Below are 22,743 nucleotides of genomic sequence, written 5' to 3' on the forward strand. Positions count from 1 at the left end.
ACATGTCTAATGCTAACAAAATCTTTCATATTTGTTTCCATTATTTATTTTATTTGACTTTTTTTTTCAGTAGAAATCCACTTTACTTACGAACCGCCTCCGCTAAACAGTAGACCTATAGTATACTATTACTGTTTATCTTATTAGGAGAAAATACTGGTGTAGAAAGTGTGCCAGTTAACTTGGAGTCTTGTTATTTTAAACGAATGTCGTAAAGTAAATTTTATTGTGACGGTTACGACGACAATGCGATAACAGATCACAATAACTTATAACTCTGGTCATAATGTTTTTAAATTTATGTTGTCCATTCAACTACTTTCCAACAATTTTTCCAAGTGTTTCTATAAGTAGGTACATAATTATGTAAAAACAATTGGCAAAAAAATAAATAGACGCTGATAAGCACAGCCAGGTAGCTGATAGTAGAGATAATATTACATAAACACATCCAAAATAGCCTGGCTACTTTCGAGGCAACCCGTACAGTTGTTAATGCAGCCCTACACGTGTTTCGCCTACAGTTCCCCAGAAACGTCCATAAAACGCGGCCGGGACGAAGTTGGCAAATAACTGGCAAGCCAGTCACGGTACGTGGCGAATTGTTATTCCGGGCACGTGAAAAGTTATTATTTTCGAGTAAAGCCATCAAAAGGACGGTTATTATTTTGTATGATTTAAGAAGCCTTATCCTAAGCAATTCACATTATTACGTCCCCCTCTGTGACTCTCACTATTGAAAGGGATCTAAAGTCACCTCACACGTCTAAATCCTGTAAGTTGTTTGGGCTGCTAAAGTCCCAGTGCTTTCTTCGTCGCCTTACATGGGTATATTTTGAGACAGTCTCAAATAAATATTACATCAATGGCACAAAGATATGTCGCAACTTTTTCACTTTACATACGCATACGAATGATAGTTACGAGAGTTACGTGGGTTATGCTAAGTAATCTATGTTTGAGAATATTTCGACAGGACGCCCGGCCGCAATTTTAAATTGTGGGTGTGAAATTTAGCGAGCCGTTAATATAAAAAAAACCCGACACTTTTTTCATACAACTGACAAAGTGAGGATTGATTATGATCGAGGGGTGGAACTTTTCCAGGCATCTCTATGTAAGTACCTAACAACAAAGAGGTACTGATACTACTGATCAATGTAGTGTAAAATGGAGTATGTTAAATTTAGTACTCGTAAAACAATCACGACCAATTGTTATGTTATATTCTAGTTGGCGTAATACAAAACGGCATTTTTGGCACAGAAATGACAACTGTTACTTTCATTAGCGAAGACAATTTTTAGTTCGACGGTAAAAGTATTAAATTATCGTATGTACTCTTTCAATAGTGTGATTCAGCGGGGTCAGTGTCCCCTTTACAACACTTGGTTTAATAACTTGAACTCGTCGACGTCGACTAATAATTATTGAAATGTTAGTATTGCATTTAGGTAGTTCTTCTTCGATCAGTTCAGTGATTGACCACGTGACATTGTTGACAGTCATATTGCTAACAGCTTTACCACTCGGTGCCATTCTTCCCTTACATGCTTAACACACAAATGTTTAGTACAAGTTTCTTGCATGGCATCGCTCTATGATGTGGTGCCAGGCATATTAATAATTATCATACAGGTTTTCTCTCGTGGACCAGAAAAAAATAACTTTTGTTCTTGTTCATTCATTTAAATACAAAGGTTATTTTTGCGTTTAAAAAAGAAAAACTTTTTACTTCGTCGTTATGTATCCCGAGATTTTTCATTTTACATATTCATTTTGATTTATGAAAAATACAATAAATAATTCTCGAATGCTTTTTAAAGTTGGATTCAGACGGATAGCATTCATTCATTACACGGCATTTCATGTTTTCGATGCCAGCTCACTAAAATTTCATGCCGACATTCATTTTGTACGTATATGCAATATTTAACGCCAAGCATAAAAGAAAATGGATATGCATGGTATGTGTATACATCATTCCTGCAAAATTAATAAATCATTTTTATTATATTTATCCGGCTCTGGAACTAAAGCATATTTAATTTTAATAAAAAAAAATTCAGTGTGTATTGTGAATCTTACTGCAACAGACTCGTTCTGAACTTACCTGTAAAGAAGAAAACAACATTTATTAGCTTACGAATTACAAAAATGCTCAAATTCAGGTAGAAATAAACGCATAAAAACATTTTTATTGGCAGATATCGTTATATATTCGCAATAGTTGTAATCATACGTAATTTATTCAAAAAGTATTACGCTCAAGGAAATAAAGGTAGACACAGGTGGCTAGTAAAATTAAAAAGTATCCAGGAATAATTTATTCCTTTTGATATTTTCTGTTCCATGAACAAAGAAGGAATATTGTGCTCGAAATACCAACCGATAATATCGTTTTTTGAGCACTTTCGCTGGTGAAATATTAAAAGCTGTTTTTAGAAAAACAAAGGGCTACTAATGTCTAATACAGCCGGTTGCGACAGTGATTTAATATATAACCATACCGTCCAATATAATATAACACTAATATAGTACAGTTATGAACTGCAGTAAAGGTCTCGCTAGACTGGTAATCTAGTAGGTACAATATGCACGTACGTACGTATGCGTCACGCATTCCCATGAACCATTTGCGGGTTAAATGAACGATGTCAAAGCCAACAGAAACGTTTTCCTAATTAGGTAGTTACTTACTAAACTTTGTAACATACGAAGCTGTTCACAGTTGGATTATTAAATATATTAATATATAAAGTTTATAACCATAAAGAACATAAAATAATGGGGGTTGGAATTGAATACAAGAGTACTAAGGGGGATAGGGTGGGAGGCACGATAATACTATGCGGTCGGCAGTTTTGTACTGAAATTACTACGAAATGAGTATTTAGTTCTTTCGTAATTCGTACCTGATTTAGTTATGAGTCATATGATGCGTCATACATAGGTAATAGGACAAAGTGAGTTTGAAGATAAACAAGTGCTGACATAAGAAATAATCAATGTCAATGTATTGTATTCAAATTCATTGCGGCAGAAGAACGAATGTTGAAGAAATAATAAAAAAATACCAGGAAAAAGGGAAACACGAGTATCGAGTGATTTAAAGTGAAAACTCACTGGTAAACCTATCATTATTCTGTAAACCTCTTATTTTTTAAATTGTTGTACAAAGGTCTGCCAAGGTCATATTAATAGTATGACAGTATGACGTTGTCTGCACAAGGATTGTTTACAGAATGTGTTTATTACAAAGTTTTGAAGACCAAAGAAAGTAGGTAAAGAAACAATCTTCTTTCTACTGCCGCCTTTGATAAAAGTCCAAGATAGATGAATAAACTATCATAAACTAAACATAAACTATCATAGTTTTAAATTAGGTCCCAGCAGCTCATTACACAATCTTATTAGCAAGAACTCGTAGAAAAGCACTAAGACAGATAATTGCAAGAATTGCAGCAGAAAGAATTGCAACGTTAATGAGATTCGTATTTCCTCAGCTACGATATAAACTGCATAGCTTCCAGAATTACGTGTCAAGAAAAGATAAAACAATAATGAAGACTCGAAGTCCATACTACATTCCTTATGTGAAGACGATTTGACATCCGATCATCGAAGTAACTGTTTTTTTTTGCACTTAATACTGCTTACGGTGTTAAGATTAAAGTGCTATTTCCAGGGGGTTAGTAGCACGCGGTTCGCAAATCACCATGTGTAGCTGTTGGGTGTTACAATTGTGGCTCTTTGAGCTTGCTAAAATGGTGACTTTTGCTGAGATTGGCTTTACTTCTCTATAAAAAAAGTCTCTCCGAAATTCTCTATAACTATCTCTTAAAAGTTTGCTGATCTAAGAGCTGTACAAAATATATAAACCTGAATTCTAGCAAAGAGTTGCATATGGTGGCGCTAAAATAACAATGACAAATAAAGTGTTTTTGTTGGAGATTAACTGCCTTTATTATTTCCTAGTATCTGGAGAAGAGCACATACGATACGGGCTGGTTTAAATCTATTTAGAACCAAATTGCACTCCACAGGGCTCTAATAGGGCGGGAGTGTCGGTAAATTGGTTGAGTGCTAATAATAAAAACGCTCTTGTGATCTATGGAACGCTTGACACCATTCTTCAAAGAAAGTTAGGGTATCATATTTGGAGTATTTTTGAAGGATTATACCCGTGTACCAGTCAGTGTATATTTATAAAAATTGTTTTTAAGACACTTTTTTTGCAACGTACTCTTCTTAGGCCCCACGTTTGACTGAACAGAAGATCAAACCATAAACAAAATTAATGTAAGAGATTACCTTTCTGACTGTAAAGTAATATTACGTACGCGGCCGCGGGCACTTTGTAGATGAAACCCAAATAGAAGCTTCATAGGTTTCCAAACAGATATTTAGACCACCAAAGAAAAGAAAAGCAAAGCTACGACAGGTATAGTAGGTATGCAAAAAGTAGGCCGATTATGTATCGACCGTGCGGTCCGTATGTGTCATACGGCATAGCTAGGGCGTACTGTAGAATATGAGACATTGGCTCAAGATTAAATTTCCAAAAAACAGGTCTAAAGATAGATAGAGATAGGTAATGCGAAAGAATAATATTAACAAGATGTCATAAATACAAATATTTTGGACGCTCTGTGACCTGTGACTGTAACGCCAGCTGATTTATGACTCATTTTCCTAAGTGACGCAGCAGACTTTGTTTAACACAGATTACACCGAGTAAACCACATATTATTGTTTTCCTATGTGACCCCAGTGGTAAAGATTCACCCCACGTCTTTCGATCCCTAACAGTGCTCCTAACTTCACTTCAGCTCCTCTGAACGGCATTCAACTTTTTCTAAACAGAGCACCTTCTTGAATGCTCGGAATGACCTGATTACGTTAGTGGCATATACAATACCATAAATGGTATAATAGATTCAATCCGCGAAGAAAGAACGCAAAAAATACCTGTGACATATGACAATCTGTATTTCTACCATTGACGTGACAAACTTTATATAACCCAGATAGGAGAATGGCAGTTATATCACGAACCCGTGCCAGTCATTTTTCTTTTGTTTGGCTATCGATTGTCGAAACAAAGAACAATGGTGTTACCACACTGTGACTATTCGGTCACCTTTGTTTCCAACTTTGTGATTAAAGTTGACATTAATGTTCGATTTGACGGTTTTTAATTTGGTGTTTTACGTCGAGTAAAAGTAGTCAGGTGCTGCGCGAGATGTGACGTAATTAAAGTCCAATGGTTTCTTGGTTTAGTATTATATTGTATTATATAGACGGACAGCTTGCCCCGGAAAATGTTACATTACAGAGCGACGAAACTGGAGTTTTCTATACTAACCTTATTATTAGATCCAGGCGTCTGGTAGCTGTCACTTCAACTAACTAGACTAAGGTCTAATAGCATATTTTATGACGATATAAACCCGGCTAGTAACCTATACTATAACCTAACTAGGTAGATTATCGGTTTCGAACCTGGGCGATTACAATACTTGGTAGATAAAAACGTCAAAAACGTATTCACGTATCTAGATTTTTCACAAATCCGCCACTTACATTCAATTAATTCAATTCGCACTCGTCCAACCTCAGCCATCTGCATCCTAAAAGGAAGTTCAATTATTTTTAATTGGCCACTACAAAGCACCCAAGTAGCAACGCGTCTCTTTTTAGGGTTGAAACAAAAGCACGTAACTCTCAAGGGAGCGCTAATTTTGCGAAGGCGGGAAATGGCACAACACCGCAATACTGTAAAACATCCTAAAACAGACGTTATGTCCTTGACATAAGCGGTTTACTGATGGCAAGGATAAGTTTGCGTAAACTGAGTGAGGTAACGAGGAAAACCGACACAATGAGGTGAATCCGATGTTAGTTGGATCAGGACAAAAATAGTTCGGGTAGGTGTTTTTGGGCATTAATTAACGCAACAGAATAAACAGCGTCGGTTTAGTTATTTATAAGGAAGGGGATTTATACCGCAATAAAGTCGTATTACTGCTCTCCACATTGCACAGGGTCGAAGTGCTGAGAAATCAGGTACGAATTACGATACATGGATCTACACAAAAGTAGTTTCTAACGTTTTTACCTTACTATTGAAGTGTGGAGGTTGCTTTCGAATGTGTATTTTTTTTTCTATAGTTTGCCATGCCAAAACATCGGGTTTTGGCGTGTAAGGTGAGGTCGTTTGTACCCGTAGTCGTATTCACCCTCAGTATATTCTAACTTGTTCTTAGATTTCTGTATAAATAAGCCATTAGAGCGGAACACTTACCACGTACTCTAAACTAAATAAGGTCGAATTAATGGTGTTTTGAATCGGTCCAATTTTATGCAGGGTTACTTTACAATACGTTCTGACAACTCCTGTAATTATCATACAAATAACACGTTACCTGTTCAGTTCAGGAAAGTTTAAATGTAAATATATCATGGTCACCCTATCGGAAAATCAGGTCGCAACACAAGTGGTTTCGGAACCCTGTGTTGACCCGAGGATCCGCCAACTTTGGCTACCCTGTTTACAAAACATTTCGTTTGTGCGTTCGTTTGCAGAATTTGAACCTTGCCCAGTTGTAAAATGACTTATAATGGTATAGCGAAAGGGTTGGTAAGTGTTGGTGAATATCGTCCCAACCCGTACCCTTTCACTTACGTTCAGAGAGTAAGTTAGTCGAACGCTCAGGGGAACATACTCGTCCGTGACCTCTAAGTACAGCAGAGGGTCTATCGCGAAAATCCAAAATAGAAATTTCGTTATCTGCCTTTCTTTTGCTCGAATATGCAAGAGTGATAGAGAGACACATAACGAAATTTTTAGTTTCGCGGTGGGCCCTCAGATACGTAACGCATCATGGCTCCCGCGCGCTGCGTAAATACGCGCAAAAACAAGCCGGTTGTAATGTTTGAAATTATCTATCAGCAGTCACTTTGCTTACACAGGCGTGGAACGCACGCGATGTGACCTCTGACATCAAATTCTCATAACAATCAGCGTGTTTGCGCGGAAGAACTGCAACTGCGGTACTGGCCGCGTAGCCAACGTGCAAATCGCTTACGCTCCGTAGCAATAGAAACGCATCTGTCACTGTCGCACTAATATGGAAAAGTGATAGAGAAACACAAAGCGTTTCGTTGTCTTAGCGATAGCGATTGTCACCTTGGCTAGGCCGGCTGCATTACACCAGTAACTTACTACGTAGTTTGTTGTGGCATTGGCAAATTGAGTCACTTTATTTTGATAATGTTAACGAAAAACAAGTAAGTTCAATAACAACAAACCGCGAATTAAATTCTGGTTCTTATTGACTTTTGACCCGTAACTTTGCTTATAGTTGAAAAGCGCATATATACTGATTAAACTAGCCATTGCGACAAAACCGTGTCCAGTGTTCTATAGGAATAACACCCAGGTAACGAACCAACTCAAGTGTGATATTGCTCAAAGTGCCGACCAATACAGAGGTTATTTGGTCACTCGTTAGCACGGTGGCGTAGCGAGGTGGGTTAGTGGGCGAGCTAATGAGGCCTTAATTTGCACGCAAAAACTTTAACGTAACATGTGCTAGATATATCTGATAACCAACGTAAACACGAACACTTAGAGGGAATAAGTTCAGTTCATTTCGTATCTGGACTCTAGGTTAATGAAAACGGGTTACTTTTTTGGGTATTTTGAATTTCAATATCTTTTCACAGAACTACCTACCTCATAATACATTGTAATAAACAGAAATTTGGAAAATATACACAGCGTGACAATCAGTTGTGCTGAAAGATGGCTGATAGTATCGCATTAGAGGTGTAACATGTTCACGTAATAGGAAGCTATATATTTCACTTCTAGATAATATTTAGCACTTTTAGCAGTGCTATTGATTTGACGCTAAATCCCTCTAACCTAAAGAAAAAATACAGTAAAACTTTAATACTCGTTTCGCTGAATGGTCGTTTACCTCCTATAAAAAAAACTTTCGATCTGTCTGGGTTAGCGTTGTTCATAACTATTCCAAATTTTAAATCGATATCTTAAGTAGTTCTCAAGATATAGCAAATGTGCAAGACAGACGGACGGACAGAGTCGCACCATAAGGGTTCCTTTTGTATCTTTTTGGTACGGAATCCTAAAAACAGTGTTTTTAAAAACACGGTACAGACGTAACCGTATAGTATTGCATTTTTTTTTGTAGGACTAAAGAGGGCGCACAGAATTACAAAGGATGGAAAGGAAATACAATTTTTCCAGCCGTGCAGTAAGTATCTAATCAGCTATAAAATTTTGTTATATCTAACCTAAGCAATTTCCGCTTATCAATTCTACAGGATATATATTCTTCGCTAAATTAATTGAGTAATTCCGTCAGTAACTCAATTTTCTTTCGGGAGGAAGTTACGGAATTTCCAATACGGCTTTCAAGGGTGCTATACTTATTGCTTATCGGAAATAAGACTTTAAGGAACCAGAATAAGTATGATCTTAGTTTACCTATAATTGTTAGAACTATTGAGGTCATTTTAAAGTGGCCAATTGAGGCAAGAGCTCGAGTGACGGTAGTAAGTCCCGAACGTGCTTCAGTTTCGAATTAGATTTGTTGAAAATGTTTCGAGGCCAAATTTTTCTCTTTTGATGTAGCGGGTAAATAAAATAAGATTATAAATAGAGTAGTTATTTGCGAGTGATGATTAATTAGAAATGTAGGTCACTACGGACCAAGATACAGTCGTCAAGGATAAGTTACAAGGGCATTTTATAAGTTGACCCACCTTGACGCTTTTCTGTTTTGCCCTATGGTTGACTGGTAGAGAATACCTCTAGTGGCATTAAGTGCGCCTGTTGTACTCTTTTTTTATGTGCAATAAAGTTTAAATAAATAAATGTGGATATCCGACATAGACCAGTTTTTATAAACCGTTTATTATTATTACACAAGTCAACAGTGGAGTATCACGACAGAAAACAAATCAAATTGATGGATTGAGATAGATTGAGCCATTTAGCCATCACAGGACTGAAAGAAAGGGACGGAACGACTCGTGATTGCAGAGCGTATTTCTTTGGGTCAATTGTTTTCTAGAATGCGTCACAGTGCGTAATGTTTAAGTTTCGTTAAATGATGACTAATAGCAAGACTGATTATTTGATTAACCAAGTAAATTAAATTGGGCTATTCAAAGATAAATAGTTAGGTATTTAAAGTTAATAAACATAAACATGATAGTGTTATCTTGGATTCTCCAAAAAGTGAGATCCAGCTGAAATATTTATCCAAAGAGGGAAATACTGTCAGATTTTTGATTAGTATCTGTAATTTAAATTTATAGAATTGCAGCTATCTACTAACGGTCTATGCTTATGTACTAATTTTAGACGGTAAGGGTTCCTTCTTCCTAGTATTAACGGACATGACCATTGAAGCTGACAAATGTCACATTAGGAAAAACTTAATTTCAAATATCAAAAGAGTTACCGTAACCCCGTAATGAGAAAAATAGTTTCAGAAGAAGAAATAGGTTAAATTGCGAACAATAGCCGATGCAGTTATCTGGTGTAGTGCATTTGCATGGGCAGTGCAAGCAAACAGGTCAGTCGGGTGAGCGGGAACAGGAAGGAATTGGGGCAGAACGACAGTTACTGCACCGGGATGGTCCGTCACAGATTATTACTTTACTAGAGCGAGGAATATGATGGATACGGTTTTGTCGCTTGTCGAATTGAATGCATCGGTCACATTTTGACATAAACATTTTTCAATGGCGATAAATAATACAAATTGTGGACGACGGTTACGGTTTTCGACGTGACAGAAGGGTAAAAATCTGTCCGGTCTTATGCGAAGCGGTGTCCAAGTGAGATTTGCTATTATCGGATTGTTAACATGTGGATTAACCGCGCTCATATGGCCGCTCAGCCATGTGAGATGCATTAAGAAGTTACCTAAAAAAATCATGAATTGTTATTACCGCGCGGTCACATACGACACGACCCAATGCCCATTCATGCGCGGTGAACAGTTTCAACTGACGACATGTTCGACAGGTAGGTACGAGTACATATAATTACTAACGTTATTTTTTGGATACAAATGGGTGCAATAGAAATACTATGACCAAACATTTGCGTAAGTGCGGCATAAAATACTAGTAATTTATAATCTGTGGTTCCGTGTTCAGCCAGAGTTTGTAGCACCTCCTCGTTCAATGTCATGCGTGTTTTGCATACATTAAGGTATACTTTGTGGGGAATATGGGACATGGCATACCCAGGAAAGCAAATAAGGTCAGTGACTAAAACGCTAAAAATAAAATACGTATATATGTATATTGTTGCCTTTTTAAAGTTGGGTCGGATTAGGAAAGGGATACTCAAACATTATTAGCAAAGGTTCATACATGTAAATCTAAAAATTAATTACTTACTTTACGTCGTTGGTGTTATTTTAAACCATTTGACAATGACACCTATTCATGTACCTAAAGAAGTTTAAAATGTAGGAAAGTTCCAAGATGGTATGGTATGTAAATAATTATATTAATGTATTAAATTTCTACGCCCAAAATTCAATCTCTCATATTTTTACTTTCACCTTAGCCTAGATTGATATGGTGAAACTATAAGTATATATAGTAACTTTGCATATAAACTTGTCAGTATCAATGTTATTACGTGATCATTGTATCCCAGACCTAATCTATTGGCCTTCATAATCTATTTTGTGCTACAAAAGCTAGGAAAATAGAATCGATCTAAAGTTAATAGGCAATTATACAAAGCCTGTGATGTTATGTCGACATCATCAGAATGGTATCCACGAGTCTCAAGTTTCTAAATAAGAATGCCGACTAGCTTCCAATTACTATCATCCATTACCATGAAACGCAATTCATCATTTTTATAGCGGATTTACCGTGAAATTATGCCAGCTCAAACCGCATTTGTCAGTTCGCGTCCGTTGCTGCAAATTCTGCAATTCCATCAAATTACGGCAACACGCCAGCCGCTTTTATTTTTAAACCGCATTTAAATAAAGAACAGCAGTTTTCAGTTCGAAATGTTGCAGTTCTTGGTCTTTTGTTTACCGAGTTTCGGTCTGGTGACCCGGCAGTAAAGACAAAGGTTGAAGTTCGAGAGGTCAGAGTGGATTGGACGTGGTTAGACGTCAATAGTCTTCATGTGATCCGGTTTGCACTGGATCGACCGGTCCCCGTAGGACGTAGGGGAGAGCAAGGTTGCGAGTCATTTAGCACGTGCGAAGCGATGCTGGCTGCGAGCATTCCAGTTTTAAAAGCGGGAAAGCTGGTAAAGGTTTTACGTAGATGGCGCTCGTAATGATGGTTCCCTTATTTAATTGTGGATGGTTCTCTCGACGACGGTTCCTTTTGATGCAAAGTATTCGACAATTACTACCTCTTTTTAAACGGATATTCGTATATTTTTGTGCTCTTAGTGAATTTCTTCATCGCGGTATTCCAAATTTAAATATTAGCTTGCAACGTTCATTTGTTTTTCCGAGCCCGTTCCAGATTTAAATTATTAAACGTATATTATTATGAAATAAAGAATTTTTGTATTTTTGTATTTTTTTAAATTTGAACGTACATTCGTTTGTTTCTGTTGTTGATGCGCTTCACATCCGCCGCTCACTGGTATGTTTCCCACGATCTTGGGCACTTGAAGGGTAATCGTGGCAGGAGCTTACTGTGGCATTTGTGATGCATTGAGCGTGACATTGCTCTTATTGGCTGGCTTGAATCGAGGACTCAGGATGACCAGTGTAACGTAATATTAACATCCTAACAACTATGCATGATTGGAGAGACCGTTTGTACTGGTTAGACTTGCTTTTAATTTTTCCGAGCTCGGTGAGTGATGGGATTGACAACGTTGTTAAGATCACTTTAATTCACCCGTTGACAAGTTGAGCGGAAGCATTTTTATGCTTCTACTATAGATGTGGTTTTGTGAATGAAGTTATAACAAACCCGACATCGCTACGCCAAATTTGTTTGAGAATTTAGTAATTAAATACAGTACAAAATATGTTCAAAAAACATAGCATTAATTAACATACAATACATGATACAAGTGTCCTTCTGCCCCTATTTTTAAATATCCTAATGATCAGGGCCCGTACATTTCATGCTGTTGACGGAAAAATGACGTCACGCTACATAGAGTGTAATTCCATTCTAATTAGTATTTTCGTAATAATGAATCATTTGTCAACCTCTTTAGTTAACTGTTATATATACTTGACAATCAGTACAGAAACGTCTGACTTTCATCTTATTTTCACTCAACTAAATAATAGATTATGATTTTTAACAGTGTATTTTACGCAACAAATTTTTTTTTCGCCGCCAATAGGTAAGCTATCTAAATTTGTAGTGTTGTAAGAAAACTCCCTGCATGTTAAACTACCTCATTTTCGCAACATCGGCATGAAATGTACGGGCCCTGCTGGTGATATACTGTTACATCATAAGTTGTTAATTATTGACAGTTATTCCTTGATTATTCAATACAGGAACAACAAAAACAAAGATGTTTCATTAAGATTACTTCTTCAAAACAAACGCAATAATTAAACTATTATATAAGTTGTAAAGGTACAGAAGGTAATATTTAGATCAATTGAGGAGTTTTCTTTGAATTTATTTTAAAAAATTATTCATTAAAATGCAATACAAAATCAGATGATGCACATTGAATTATTAGGTGCGACGCATAGAACCAGCACAGACCAGTATTTTGCGCCATGAGTTTTTGTTTTGTTTGAATTTTACATGTGTTTTGTTTGATGTCGAAATGAATCTAGAGACAAAAAACCATACAGCTCGTGGACATCTCTGGAAATTGTAGGTAATATTATAACGGTAATTTTTAAGTTTGGATCACTGAGTCGCGAGTTGGGAAAAACAAGTCAATGGACTCCACTAACTAGTTTTAGTCGTGGTTTTAAGAAAACAAACAAATAAATACATAGGTATTTTTACAACTGTCCAAAATTTTGATCGAGTCAGAAATTTAACTATCGAGTCAAGTTTTGCTATAATTTTCGACCGCCCAATGATAAAACTGCATCGACTTCTCTTGAAAGAAGAAAATGTTCAGATTTTTTATTTACAATATTACACATTATACGTAGTAACTGCTTACTCACCTGCGAGTTCTTTACTGAAAACTGGCAGGCAACGATCGGAAAGCGCCATTATATTACTACAATCCCTTTTCGCAGGCTAGTACAAATCTGCTGTACGGTTAGGACCACCCCATACTAGCGTCTCCCGAGCTTCGGCGTCTAGTCAACTCTATGCTGCTGCTCGACGGAACGTTAGCACGACGCCATTTTCCATAGCGCTGACTAGACGCCCTTAGGTGGCCCTTACGCATAGTCGTTACGCACCTCAAGACCAAAATTACGCTGGTTAAAGTAAGCAATGATAATATACAACCTGAAAACGAGACGAGAGGACTCAAGGGAGCTCGCCAATTTAACTCGCACCAAACTGACGACACGAAATATGAACTTTCGAACGGAACTGACGCTCCAATTTTTCATTATTAGCGTGGCAGTTTCAACGAGTTTTGGGAAAACTTCCCGGAAAGTGGGATGATATTGGATATTACGCTTTCTTGTAGCTTTACTTTTTAACGTAGTTACGAATACGAACTACAAAAGTAAAATTTATTCAGTACTAACATTTGTGTTTAAAAGAACTGAATCTGAATATTCTTAATAAATATCCGGAAATTCGTGATACATTTCTTCAAATGTTTACAATAAAAATTTAAACTAAATTGTTTAAGAGGAAACGTTTAACCAAGGGAAAGATTAAATTACTATCTTCATAATGGTGTGGAAGTCATTTAAGTTTTAATTCCTACTTGGTTTTTTAACGACTTTCAAGGAGTTTATTGCTCTCGGACGGAAAGTTAAAGCCATTTGAGATATATATCAGGTAAATACACCTTAAACTTTAATTAAAGCTTATTAAAGCAAGTTCTGTTATAACGCAGAATTTTGAGGCCTTTAAATGGTATGGCAAAGAAACATAAAACCTGAACAGTTATCTTCCGATAATTCTAACTAAGTCGACCTACAATTCAGGAAACTAAATTGTTGCTTTTACCGTGTTTGAAAATGATTTGCACTGTGCTCGACGATCAAACCATTTTGGGATTTAGGAATCTATAGGTTTTAATTCACAATTGTACCAAATACAAATAGAAATCAATAAAATAAGTTAACATGAAATGTTAAACTAGTTAAATACAGGGCAAGAGTATCAAACGTGTAATATTGAGGTAAAAATAGAGTAGGAAGGATAATAGCGGATATAAATGTATTTTGGTCTGCGGTAGGACATGATATACTGTTATGTTTAAAAGATCATATAAAATTGAAATAACCATTATAATCAGCAGCGGTATCATGGTCGCATTTTTATCACCTGTCATGTCATGCGTTACTTTCGCACTTACATACATGTTAGAACGTGACAGGCATGGTGACAAATGATAAACAGGGAACCATCTTAGCCCCACAGGGCTAGATTCTTTGAAAATATCACGATGCTGATATATCGTTAACTACTTTCAGCTCAGCATCCAAAACCAAATACCTTACATTTTAAAAGTAGGTACGCAACATCCGCCGATAAATTTCCAGTTTAGTCACTGCTAAAACACTCCATTAGTCCTCTAAGGAAGTATGAGTAAGTGGAACAGGCTCATGTATGGCAACTTCTTAGTGTAATTAGACTTCACATATGGCTAAAGAGATCGAATACCGAGAGAAAAAATCTCGCTTGGAACGAATGTCGGTTTATGTATTCTATTAATGTCGAAGAGCATTCCTTAATTGTGCCCGCAGTTCTTTTTAATTGAATGAATGGGATTAGATAAAGGGCTATTAAGTAATTGGATATTCTGAAAGCTGTCCGGTATTCTAATACGCTGGCGCCTAGTCTAGTTACTAGAATTTAATTTTGTTCTACGCGTTGCATTGGAAAATGTCGAGAATGCGGTTTTATTGAAAACTCTGAGCGTATTCAGACATCGCAACCCTTATGGAAGTCATAACAAAAACCGTGTGGCATTATGGGAGGGTAAACCAGTGATGGATGCGAAAAGTTTCTCAACAAGTAACTCAATATGGAGACCCGCCAATCCCGCCATGGCACGAATAAAAGGGACATAAGACTGCCCTCTGTAACATAAGCTAGACACGAACGAGTGTCACATTAGTCTGTGAACAAGTGACAAAAGCAATCGCGCGACGCGACACATATGATATGTCTGTGTTATTCGTATCCTATGTTCAGCCCTAGATTTGTTTCCGAAATTTTATATAAGTATGATTGATTGATCGCGTTTTTACCTTTATCGCTTTATTTAGCAGAAGGTTTAGAAGCTGCGCAAATTAAAAAAAAAAACATCATTCGCAGCTTCAGTCGCACGTTTCAGTGCACCTACTTCCATGCTTCCGGTTGCAAGTAAGTGTGTCTAGCATGCCAAATCGAAACGTCTAATTAGAATTAAATAGCCGACGTAACCAACCCGCCAAGCCTCAATAAACCTCAATGGTATCACGTCCGACGTACAAATGAAAGGAACAGTTTAGAGCATTACTTAATTTACGTCGTGATCCATTCATCGACTAATCAGATTATGACATAAAGCCGAGCATGCGGGCGCTGTTCTGACACTGCAAATCGGTGTTATGAGTGTATTTTATAGCGCTTAGGCAGCACATACGCGCCTGTTTACAAAAAATTGCCGTTTTTTTTATCCTATGATCCAAATATAGATTTAATATGAACAGATTATGATCCTCGCATATCAAAATAGCTGCATGTGATTAAGTTACGTATACGTGCAAAGGACACAAAAGAATATAAACTTGGTCAAATATCTAGTTATTCTCAAGACTTGCGTGAAATACCGCTTTCCAATCCTCGGTCAGTTTGTGTGAATAAATTATGATAAATTCGACTGGTTTCAGCTGAGTGGGAAGAATGGTTGTAACTAGAGCAGCCGACAGAATATGTTGAGTTGAAAGACATTTAAACGGTTATGACATCCGAGCACACATGTGTACAGGATACTGCATGTGTAATGAGATGGTTTAAATTCTTTTATAGTTTCTGAGATTAAGTATTACAATGTAAACGGTTTTACAATGCAAAATTACGACTTTTCGGTGTACTGGCCCTTTAAACCTGCTTTAAGATACCTCGTAATTATCCAACAACATTGTAGGAATATCTAGACATTTTCAGTTGCATATTTGAAAGAAATACGGCCCTCTTTCTTCCCACGGTTTTCTAACAAGAAATGAGTACTGCGACCTGCAAAGTATTTGTAGCATTTTGCTTATCACTTTACTTTCATTTCTATATAAAATCTAGTCATTAGTGGGTTAATAGTTAACGCGACGTTTTGACAATCATGCTTCCAAGTACAATCGCCTGTAAAAAAAGTCTGACAGAACAAGGCGTTTAATAAATATAAAATATATGGTATTAAAACTCTATTTCACCCTACACACACAGGGCTTAAACTTATCAGATATTTTGGACATCGTCAGGTATTTGATTGTGTTGCAGCAGGAACAAGGAGCCCTTAAAAACCGATTTAGAAACAATTTACGACTTAGAAAAAATTTCACGACAATTTCCTAACCTAACTCTTAAAGAAACAAAAGTAAATTCAGTTCCTGCACATTCGGCTTGTTAGAATACATGTACATGCCAAGCACGCGTCACTGCAACAAGGATGTGATCACTATCAAACGTGATCTTAGCACTTTCACTTTCCCTTAACGTTTGAACATTAAAAATCGAATAGGTACCATGTTAGCCTTTTTGGTACCTGACTAATAAGGTACAACCACCGGTTATGGTCTTAACTTCTTCAACTAGTTTCGTATGGAATGAAAGCTAAATGTAGGAGAGTAAAAAGGTTTAATAACCCTTTTTTGTGCCTAACTAAATAGTTGTAAGATATTTGTAATAGTGATATAGTGCTGTATGTTTGCATTTGCCTTGTTAAAATCTATAGACACTCTAAATTTCTTCATACGTTATTGTGGAAATCTTTAGATCCTGACCGGCTTATGGCCTATGTCACCTGTGTTTAAAATATTCCAACTTACCCAACGTTATAAGTCATAACATGAAAATTTCTAGGGAATATAAAAATACACGATACAGCGGTACTGTAAAAAAATGGTAATACCTACTTAAGCAATTGTTACTACGTTAGGTATGTAAACCAATTGGAATGTTTCATTATTACACACAAAGCTAAGAGATTAAACGAAACGTCAGGATAACCTTGACTGCAAACCCGTTAACCTAAAAATAGTATTTATAGTGTTTACTGTTGGCGGGCCTAGAAGACCCGAATGAGGTCGCGTGCTGTATCAATTATTTTTATTGCATAACTGTGTGATAATAACTTTGGGATTGTTATTATTATTATTTTATTATTTATTTATTCATAAAACAATATTTACATTGTGTTTGAATTTATTATAATTATTATAAAAAGATAATAGGTGGTAGAATTAAATAGAACGGAAATCTCCCGTCACGTCACATGTGGTCTGTGTTGCCAATTTTCAAAAATAGCATGAGTTGTATTATCTCACTTGCATGTTTCTTGTTTCTCGAGAAAGAAAAATGGGTATAATCAGAGTTTGCAGTGTAACGCATTCTTTATAGAAACCAAATCAGATTTGCGGGATCCATGAACTTGTTTGGGTCTCTTTCCTCTTGTTTAGCAGCTCCACGGCACGCTAAAGATCTGCTGGTTGCCACTTATATACAAAAATAAATAAAATAAGCTTTGAATATAGTCAGCTTCACTCGGGTACTACAGCGTGCGAACCTGTGGGCCACCAGCATCCCGCCTCGGACCGACGCCTGCGCTCCCGCTCGATATCAAGATCGATTTTCAGGTCCTCGGTCACAATATGCCGTTCAACATTATTTTGGGCGTGTAGACTGGACTCTTTATTTTATCCCTGAAAATCGTGAACTCGCTTTTGACAACGTTTTATTTCAAACCGTGCTGCTGCGCATATCGTATATAGACCGTACATGGAAGATTTTAAGCAGGAGGGGGGGGGGGGGGGGGGGGGGATCAAGTATCTCTAAAGTTCACTGTACATTAAATGAAGAAATTTGCCGCGTTCGTATCCTAGGGCAATATCGAATCGAAATAAAATGAATACAACCCATTCATGATTTGGTATCCAAATCAACTTGACGATTGAAACGGTACTTATACCACGAAGGGGCGCTATTCAATACATACGAAAGTAAACTTCATTTGAATGCTGTGGCCTTTTGATTCCTGAACTCACCTGTCAAGGTTGAATGGCGAATACATACATACCTACAGGGTACACCTAGATAGATTGTGTATAATAGAGGGTGAAACGCCCCCTTTTCACAGGAAAAGGCGGTTTCCGTTATGAACATTAGTTTCTAAAGGGCCCTTTGAAATGGTAGCAGGTATATTTAATGAATGATAGCGAACGTTTGCCCTCCGACCGACATTATCAAACCAATAACAACAGACACGTTCGATGTCGTAAATAAAGAAAGTTCATTGAAATTAAATCTTACTGAGTTTTTTCTTATAGATAAATCTTTAAAATGGTTCTGGAGATCCCAATATCTTTAACGAAACGAGTCAGCACGACAATCTGCCTGTTAGATTCATTTTGTACATAAGAATCAAGGATGTTGGCACTGAAAGTGCGAAATTTTGGTCATGAAATGGTGGGACCCATATTATTGGTGAAATCTATAGGAAACTCCTGTTCCTTGCATTACGTTAGGTCTGTGTGGTGTAACCAAGCCCTTATTGCTAACTGACCTGAAGTTATAAAATGACCAAAAATACATCAAATACCATATGCCAGCCACCCGACCCGAGACACCAATATGTTAACATAAAGGCTTATTCTAGTTATTTCAAGTAATGTTATTTCTACTTCAATAATGACATAAAATGTACAGTTGTTTTTCTTATCATCCAAATACAAAGTTTACAAGGAAAAGTTTAAAAAGTTACTTTGATTAATAATATTGTAGGTACTTAGTATGTAGGTATGGTATTAACTGTACTTATAATATAGCAGTACAATATCAGGAATTAAAACATCACTTAAAATCTGCATTTACTGAGGTTCTAGAATTCAATAAATTTATTCATAATTATCTAAGTTAAATTATTATACAGGCAATAACTTTAACCTGAGACCTTAAAACACTAGGTCAGTTGACTTATATTAGTAGATAAAGCCTGATTAAAGCTGATAAACTTGAAACTGAATGCTCATTCACAATCAACTACCTATGTCTATGAACTTAAATGCAAACCTTGGCCTGCGGTGTTCATATTAAGTTTATACAATATTGACAACTGTAATGTTGTTTGTTATTCCCAATAACTTACATGATTTTGTATTTGTTCTAGGTCATTGATTCTCATATTTTCTTTTCTAAACACTTGCAGTAACTCTCTATATGAATAGTTGTAGTGACTAAGTTGGCTAATTTCCTGTTAACGGCCACTGTCCGTCTGGTCCAGCAGGTTAAGACGCGGTCAGTTAGAATCAAGTGTTACGGGTTCGAATCTCGCTCGGTGACTAACTTTTGTTTTTCTTTTTTCTATGTTCAAGTTTATATATATACTTTTAATTTTCATTGTTTTATAGAAGTTTTATTTAGTAAAAAAATGTAGTTAATGTTTGAGATACCAATATATATTTCTCATAAATATGTCTAGCATTTACCTATACTGATTACGTGAATAAGATTTATGCTTTCGAGTTTTTATTTTATTGAGATTTATGAAGCAATAGTGCAAAACGAAAAATTTACTGATACAAATTTTAAATACAGTTTCTAGGGTAGTTTTTGTGACACCATCTCTCGGATAATGACATAAAAACTAACTACTATGCCTCGCGCAATGCGTATTGACCTAAATTGAACCATAGCTCACGAGCTATGTAATAAGAGAAATTGACAATAGATGGCGTTACTCTGTGACAAGTGCTGTAAGGTTGAGATTACGAATATCGAAAAAACAAACAAATTAATGTGGATAACATCACAAGTAAGTAGCTAAAGCACTTTTGTTATGGAAATCACAAACAACGAAGGTAGCACAAACACCCAGACCTGAGACAATGTAGAAAAGCGACATCTTGAAATCTATCAGAAATATCTATGGTATGTTTAGCTGTGATAGTCTTAGGGCACTTCTCTGACCCGAGCGTATTGTGTGACTTTGGTGGCCCAATTTTTTTTATTATATTTTAATATTTGACCTTTCATTCTGAAAAACGACATAAATAAAAAAAAGTAAGGAAAGCCTTCATGTGATCATATCAGTTTTTAGATCACTGAAATCAAACACCTGATCTACACAGAAATCGATTGTAAATAATAATAATTGTCAGTTCACATTTTACTTTTTAAGTTTATGTAGATTATCACCTAAACACCACCATATTACAATAAATAGTCCTTATGTACTATATACAATAGGTATATCCAGTGAGTTAAAAATCTCACCACATTAAAAAGAAAGCAATAATATCATGTGGCTGTGAATTGACCTCATTGTGTGACCTTTCAATTGTGACAAAATAAGGAAGATATGAGACTAACCCAAATCAGTAGTGGCATCCCTGTTACAAGGAAATGGTAAACAGAAATTTAACTATTGGTTACATTATTGACAACACAAAGACATGACTCATAGAAAATGAGTTTATCAGTAACAGTTTTGCCAGAATTTATCATTTATCACAAAATTTATCTGCGCTTTGCATTATCATTATCAGAAACTGATAACTAGTGCTATACTATACTCATTACCACGAAAGACATTTAGTTACATGCTTTTAATGTAAATTGTGTAATTTTATTTCGTCTCCTAGTAGTCTGCTAATAGGTCATTATGTACAGTCACCATCAGATATATTGGAGTGGCTGAGGTACTCAAAAATATCTGAAAACTCACTCTAACACAGAAGTCACAAAATGGATCTGAACCGCCATCATATTTTAATGTTTTGCTTATTTCATAAACTCAAGTAGAAATGAACCGCAATGGTCATTTTATTTTAAGAACTGGAGCCCTGAAGAAACTAATTGGTGACCCCTGCTCTAACGCCTTGACAATAGAGGCATGTTCAGATATTTGTAAGCACATTTGCTGATCCTATATATCTGATTGTGAAGCTAAGATGTTTTTTTTAATATTCCAGTCATTAAGCTGAAACTATACTTTCTATCTCTATCTTAAGTTGCCATTTATATATTGTATATGTGTAAGTATAAATATATATATATATATTGTATTATATTATATTGTATATTTATTAGTTTATTAGGTATTGTTTTAATACTTATATAAGTAGTATGTGTGTTTGTATTTAATAGTCTCCAGCATATTTAGCTCCTTGCACTACCTGTTGACTTTTGTATGAGTTCGAAATTTCCTGCTACCTAAAGGTTGTCTGGAAGAGATCGCTTTTTAGCGATAAGACCGCCTGTTGTTACCTGGTTCTATTTTCCTTTAAAATTCATTTGTAGTTTTACATGTATGTAAAATGTATAATTGTTGGTGCAATAAAGAATATTTACTTACTTACTTACTTACTTAAATGACAGTTTCATTGCCTAATCTACTACCCTATCTGTCATTCTGTACTAAAATTACAGTTTTATTGGGCAGATTGGTTTGTAGAGTGACCAATCCAACTGTATTTTGCTATCGGGGATATAAAAACAGAGTTTCAATCAAAACTAAACTGCAGCCACCAGTTTTCTGAATATGTTAGCCATCCATGCTGCTTTAATAATTATGCTATGTTGATGCACAAAGGTTTCCATGTTGTTACGAGTATTCGGTGTAAAAATCACCATGAAGTAAATGCTCTTAAAGTGACAGCACTTTGTTCATTCAACTTACAATTTCTACAAATGATTGTAAGTTGTGTTCACTGCATCATTCCAACCAAATATATATCAAGAGTAATAAACAACTCATGATACTATTGTTGGCTGCTCAAAGGCTAGACACATTTATATCTAATCATTCTTTGAGGGAATAAAGTGCTACATTCTAGTATCTATATAATAACGAATGCAATGATCTAAAGTTACCAATACAAGTACAAAGGTACTAATAGAAGGAACATAAATTTAAACGCATCAATTTAAAAATGACGTCAGTACCATGTAACGTGAAGTGTATAGCAAGTCGGGCAGTAACAGCGTAGAAAATAACACGGGATGGACAATAACTTACCCGTCGCCGACCACAACGCATTTGATCGCCTGCATTTCTGCTGATTACAGAGACGTTTGAACTAATAAAGCACAATTACACAAGCTATTTCCCCAATTCCTCCGTCAAACACTCCACACAAATAACACGTCCAGATGTAATCAATACACAACAGCACAAAATCAACACTAGTATAAATGAACAGCACAGTTTTTAGATAATATTAATTTCATATCTCTATACTGGCGATAAGAACAATTTGTTCACGAAACCACCGTTCACTCGGAGACGTTTCGTTCGCCGTCAACGATTACACCAACGGCATTAAAATTAAGTTGCCATGTGAGAGTTTAACAGTTACGTCGAAACCCGCTAATTTTTAAATTATT

The 22,743-nt window shown here is 36.1% G+C and overlaps 1 protein-coding gene across 1 annotated transcript in view; it reads right to left on the reverse strand.

Annotated features, from left to right (window-relative positions):
- Window positions 1-22,678, reverse strand: part of LOC133521906 (ras-related C3 botulinum toxin substrate 2) — a 47,103-nt gene extending 24,425 nt beyond the window's left edge. The window contains exon 1 of the mRNA XM_061857024.1: window positions 22,376-22,678. Within this exon, the coding sequence (XP_061713008.1) occupies window positions 22,376-22,410 (35 nt within the window). The 5' untranslated portion in view covers window positions 22,411-22,678. The remainder of the gene's footprint in view (window positions 1-22,375) is intronic.
- Between the last annotated feature and the right edge of the window lie 65 nt (window positions 22,679-22,743).

The sequence above is a fragment of the Cydia pomonella genome, chromosome 10 (assembly GCF_033807575.1).
Source record: "Cydia pomonella isolate Wapato2018A chromosome 10, ilCydPomo1, whole genome shotgun sequence".
NCBI classification, from domain to species: domain Eukaryota; kingdom Metazoa; phylum Arthropoda; class Insecta; order Lepidoptera; family Tortricidae; genus Cydia; species Cydia pomonella.